Source organism: Nyctereutes procyonoides, unplaced genomic scaffold (assembly GCF_905146905.1).
Source record: "Nyctereutes procyonoides isolate TBG_1078 unplaced genomic scaffold, NYPRO_anot_genome, whole genome shotgun sequence".
In the NCBI taxonomy this organism is placed as follows: Eukaryota; Metazoa; Chordata; class Mammalia; order Carnivora; family Canidae; genus Nyctereutes; species Nyctereutes procyonoides.
The window spans coordinates 3,027,504-3,032,172 of record NW_026575131.1 but is presented as its reverse complement, the minus strand read 5'-3'; the positions used below and the strand labels follow the sequence as shown (position 1 = coordinate 3,032,172).

Genomic DNA, 4,669 nt, shown 5'->3' with positions numbered 1-4,669 from the left:
CCCTTTTCTAACTGATTTGATGTTTCATATTAGTGCAATTTTTATGACTTATTGTAAAATGTTTTAATTATATAATATATTTTTATACTATTTTTGCTGTTAGGCTTGATTTTTATTAATGCTTTTTTTATTAATGCTTTTTAATATTAAAAAATAAATATATTGAAAATCCATCTATCTTTTAAAGGGAGCTCTGTATCACTAATATACATGAAAACTGATGTGACTCTCCCAGATAAGATGTAGCTATAAAAATAAATATAATGCCAAAAAAAAGTCTTAAATTCCAGCTAGAGACCAATGTCTGATAGAGACTGAGCCTGTGGCGTCCCGTGAAAGAAAAGGAACAAGAGGTGTTAGAAGGTGCTAAAGACGCAGTGGTACCAAAAAGTGACTTTCTCCTTCCTGGGTGGCTCAGGTGGTTGAGCATCTGCATTTGTCTCAGGTCGTGATCCTGGGTTCTGGGATCAATTCCCACATCAGGCTCCCTGCAGGGAGCCTGCTTCTCCCTCTGCCTGTGTCTCTGCCTCTCTCTGTGTGTCTCTCATGAATAAATAGATTAAAAAAATCTTTAAGAAAAAAAAAGTGCCTTTTTCCTTGACCTGTTCAGAAGAACCAAAGACAATTTAAAACAACATTGTTGGGCAGCCCCAGTGGCCCAGCAGTTTGGCACCACCTTCAGCCAGGGCATGATCCTGGAGACCTGGGATCGAGTTCTGTGTCGGGCTCCCTGCATGGAGCCTGCTTCTCCCTCTGCCTGTGTTTCTGCTTCCATCTCTCTCTGTGTCTGTCATAAATAAATAAATAAAATATTTTTTAAAAAATTTAAAAAAAATTATTCTCCCTTCATAGGGTCCTCAGCCCAAGGGAGCTACCCAACTCACACCCTGTGTATGCACACAGGACAGGGATTATTGCTCCCATTTTACAGATGAGGAAATCTGAGATTTGGAGGAACAATCAGCAGAGCCGCTCAACTCCAAGGCCTCCTCTTTCTGGAAGCCTTCCCCACCTCCTGGGCCTGGTGAGGGGCTTCTTTGGTTTTCCCACAGACCCCATCCTGAGGCCCAAGGAAGCACTGGTGGTACAAGGAGATGCACTGTGGGACCTCCTTCTGTAAACAGGGGTTGACCTGCCATTCGGGGCTCAAGTCCCTAGGAGCCCCAGAGCCCGTGGCCTCTGGAGACAGCCCTCCAAGGCTGCACGCGGGGGATAAGCCAGGCTATTTTCATCATTTCCTTCCTCCTCCCAAGCGTCGGCCACCGTTGACTGCCTCTCATAGAGCTGCCTCCTCAGCCTCAACCAGGACCATTCAGGCTACAGAAAGGGGTGCCGGCTGCAGGCCTCACAAGTAAGTGTCCCTCCCTGTTGCCCAGCACCACCCCCCACAGCACACCCTATGCAGGTGGGACGGTGAGTCAGGCCTGGCAGGGACTGAGGGCAGCCATGGAGGCCTGCCCTGTCTCCCCTTCAGCTTTCCCCTCCAGAAGGTGGGGTTGGGGGGGCACTCGCTCAAAGACACTGGCTCCATGGCTGATTCAATTAATATTCACGGACAGCCTGCCATGGGTCAGGCCCTGGGGGGCGAGCCTGACTTAGGAAAGGGAAACAGTCATAGGAAAGTCAGTGAACTAGGCAAGAGCTTGGAGCTCACGAGGCCTGAGTCAGAGTCCATCCTCTGACACAGACCCCTGGGTGGACCCCACAGGAGTCACTCCCCATCTCCGGGCCTTGATTTGCCCAGCTCTGAGGGTTAGCCTAGATGCGTGGCTCCCTCCTGGCCCTCATATCAGCATCCTCACCCTACTGTCTTCTACATCGGGTATCACCTAGTTGTTCACTAGGCCACGGACGAGCTGCTGGGAATCGATGGGAGGAGGTGCAGTCTGGGAAGTCCACTCCATCGGCCGTCCCCAGGCTCTGGCGTGGGGCGGGGGGCAGCCTGTGGGCCAGGGCTCAGGATTGGGAAGCATCTAGCAAGCATCTGCACCCCTCTCCCTGAGCAGGAGCTGGGGTCTCTGTCAGGGGCTCTTCCAAGAGCATTCTTACCCACGTTCCTCTCCGCCGCCACAGCTCCGCTCACCATTGGGCCCTCTGATTGTCCAGGGAGGCTCAGCTAGGCCTGGGTGGGGCGCCCATCACTCCCTTCAGCTTTTGCCACCCCGTTTCACAGAGCAGAAGGCTGAGGCCTGAGAAGGGAAGTGAGCTGTCCTTTGCCCCAGGTTGGTCCCAAAGGCCAATGGCAGGGATGCCGGCCACTAAGCATCCCTTATGTCACAGCCACTGTCTCCACAGCCAGCCCGCCAATGCCTGCCTGGGGGGCCCTGCTGCTGCTCTGGGCTGCCACGGAGGCCACCAACGACTGCCCCGCAGAGTGCACCTGCCAGGCTCTGGAGACCATGGGGCTGTGGGTGGACTGCAGGGGGCGGGGACTCAAGGCCCTGCCCGCCCTGCCAGTCCACACCCGCCACCTCCTGCTGGCCAATAACAGCCTCCGCTCCGTGCCCCCTGGTGCCTTCGACCACCTGCCCGGGCTGCAGATCCTCGACGTGATGCACAACCCCTGGCACTGCGACTGCAGCCTCACCTACCTGCGTCTCTGGCTGGAGGACCACACGCCCGAGGCCTTGCTGCAGGTCCGCTGTGCCAGCCCCGCGCTGGCCACCACCCGGCCGCTGGGCTGGCTGACGGGCTACGAGCTGGGCAGCTGCGGCTGGCAGCTACGGGCGCCCTGGGCCTACCCGGGGGTCTGGTGGGATGTGGCACTGGCTGGTGTGGCCGCGCTGGGCCTGGCTCTCCTGGCTGGCCTGCTGTGCACCACCACAGAGATGCTCGGCTGAGCCCCTCCCAGACCCCGCCAGGCCCAGGCAGCCTGAGCCACCAGCAGCTCCAAATAAACTGGCTGCTCAACCATTTACTCCAAGCTCAGAATGTTTTTTTTCCTCTCAGCACCCACGTCTGGCTCCTTCTGGAAACCTGGGTCCATTTTGTTATAACCAGATACCAACTGGGGCTTCTCTGCCCCCAGATTCCTAGTAAAATGGGCTGTACCACCTCTTCCACACCAGCCACCCCCAACCCCATGATCCATGGACATCCCGAGCCCTTGCTCAGTAGCCTGACAAGTCCCAGGACTCCGACACCCACGCTCTCCTCTGCCGGGGCACCTGCTTCTTGCATCGGCCATTCCGGAGGCCCAGGCGGATTTCATAACCTTTAATCCCTATAGGGGCAGCCCTGGTGGCTCAGTGGTTTAGCGCCATCTTTGGTCCAGGGCGTGTTCCTGGGGTCCCGGAATCGAGTCCCACGTCAGGCTCCCTGCATGGAGCCTGCTTCTCCCTCTGCCTGTGTCTCTGCCTCTCTCTCTCTCTCTCTCTCCCTCTCTCTCTGTGTGTGTGTGTGTCTCATGAATAAATAAATAAAATCTTTTTAAAAAATAACATTTACTCCCTAGAAATTCCACAGAAAGCTTGCTCTCCCGACACAGCAGTGAGCAGAGCAGGAGGCACGGAAGACCCCAGGTGGGTAGGGGAAGAGCCGTTTCCATCTCCCTGGCAGACATACCTTGAAAGGCACATCACAGTCTCCAAAATGGCCTTTGGCCACTCTCTCCTGGCCATGAAGACACCTGTTCACCTGGCCCCATCCTTTCTCTCCTTCTCTTATAAGCTCTCTCTCCTTTTCCTCCTTTCTACCCGTCCTCTTTAGAAACCAAATAACAAATTCTTCCCTTTCTCATGGAAACAACTCCAGGTGCCAACATCAGGACACCTGCTAACTCTGGAGTCCCACTTCTTTTTTTTTTCTTTTTTAAGATTTTGCTTATTTATTCATGAGAGACACAAAGAGAGGCAGAGACACAGGCAGAGGGAGAAGCAGGCTCCATGCAGGGAGCCCGATGTGAGATTCGATCCCAGGACTCTAGGATCACACCGTGAGCTGAAAGCAGACGCTAAACCGCTGAGCCACCCAGGTGCCCTGGAATCCCACTTCTACCCCCAGCAATGATCATCAAATTCTTCAAACAAGACACTTCTCTCCCTCGGGGAATTTCTGGTACCAGCAATTAAACCAATAAACTTTTCTCCATCACATGAGAGAATATTTCCAGATCTGATACTGGCCAACCCAAATCCAGATATAATGACACCAAGATCCCTCCCTCAAAGGAGGTCATGTGGTGGGCCTGTGGCTCAGAGGGTGCCACAAGGAAGGCCAGGTGGGCACAGAGCACCACTGGAGGACAGTGAGCCACAGAGGTGAGGCTGGAGCAGGAGGCCCAAACTCAGGGGAGAGGGTGGGCTGTAGGGAGAGGTGGAGCCTGTGGCAAAACAGAGAGCCCATGTCCCACCTAACGCTGCCCTGTGGAGGTGCTGACCCAGGCACCAAGTCTTCCCATTCTTCCAGAGGGGTTGGAAATCTACATTTTTGTGTGAAACCTCTGCCTTAAGCGCTGATAATTAAATCCAAAAAATGTTACGTATATATCAACAGCACAGACAAAACATAGTAAGTGGCTGGATAGACTGCACAGGCTGAGTCTGTGATTTCTGCAGTCCGATCAGCTGAACAGGGCTGCCTCGGGAGAACAGGAAAAGCTGGCGTCTCCTCACGGGCCACTTAGTATGTGCGCGGCCCTGCAGGAAGCACCTGCCGGGGGTCCTTCTTC

At 54.1% G+C, this 4,669-nt stretch overlaps 1 protein-coding gene across 2 annotated transcripts; it reads left to right on the top strand.

The window, feature by feature from the left end:
* The first annotated feature begins 1,259 nt into the window (after nt 1-1,259).
* Nucleotides 1,260-2,869, top strand: GP9 (glycoprotein IX platelet). Of its 2 annotated transcripts, none has more exons than XM_055344629.1 (2): nt 1,260-1,351; nt 2,296-2,869. In XM_055344629.1, the coding sequence occupies exon 2, from the start codon at nt 2,307-2,309 to the stop codon at nt 2,838-2,840; it is 534 nt and encodes a 177-aa protein (XP_055200604.1). In that variant the 5' UTR covers nt 1,260-1,351; nt 2,296-2,306; the 3' UTR covers nt 2,841-2,869. The 2 variants fall into 2 exon arrangements, with proteins under 2 accessions (XP_055200604.1, XP_055200603.1); XM_055344628.1 differs by having other exon boundaries at nt 1,293-1,351; nt 2,281-2,869.
* Nucleotides 2,870-4,669: the final 1,800 nt, after the last annotated feature.

What these genes read in the sequence shown, in the direction of transcription:
- GP9 (XM_055344629.1), top strand. Translation starts at nt 2,307, where the DNA reads ATGCCTGCCTGGGGGGCCCTGCTGCTGCTCTGGGCTGCCACGGAGGCC.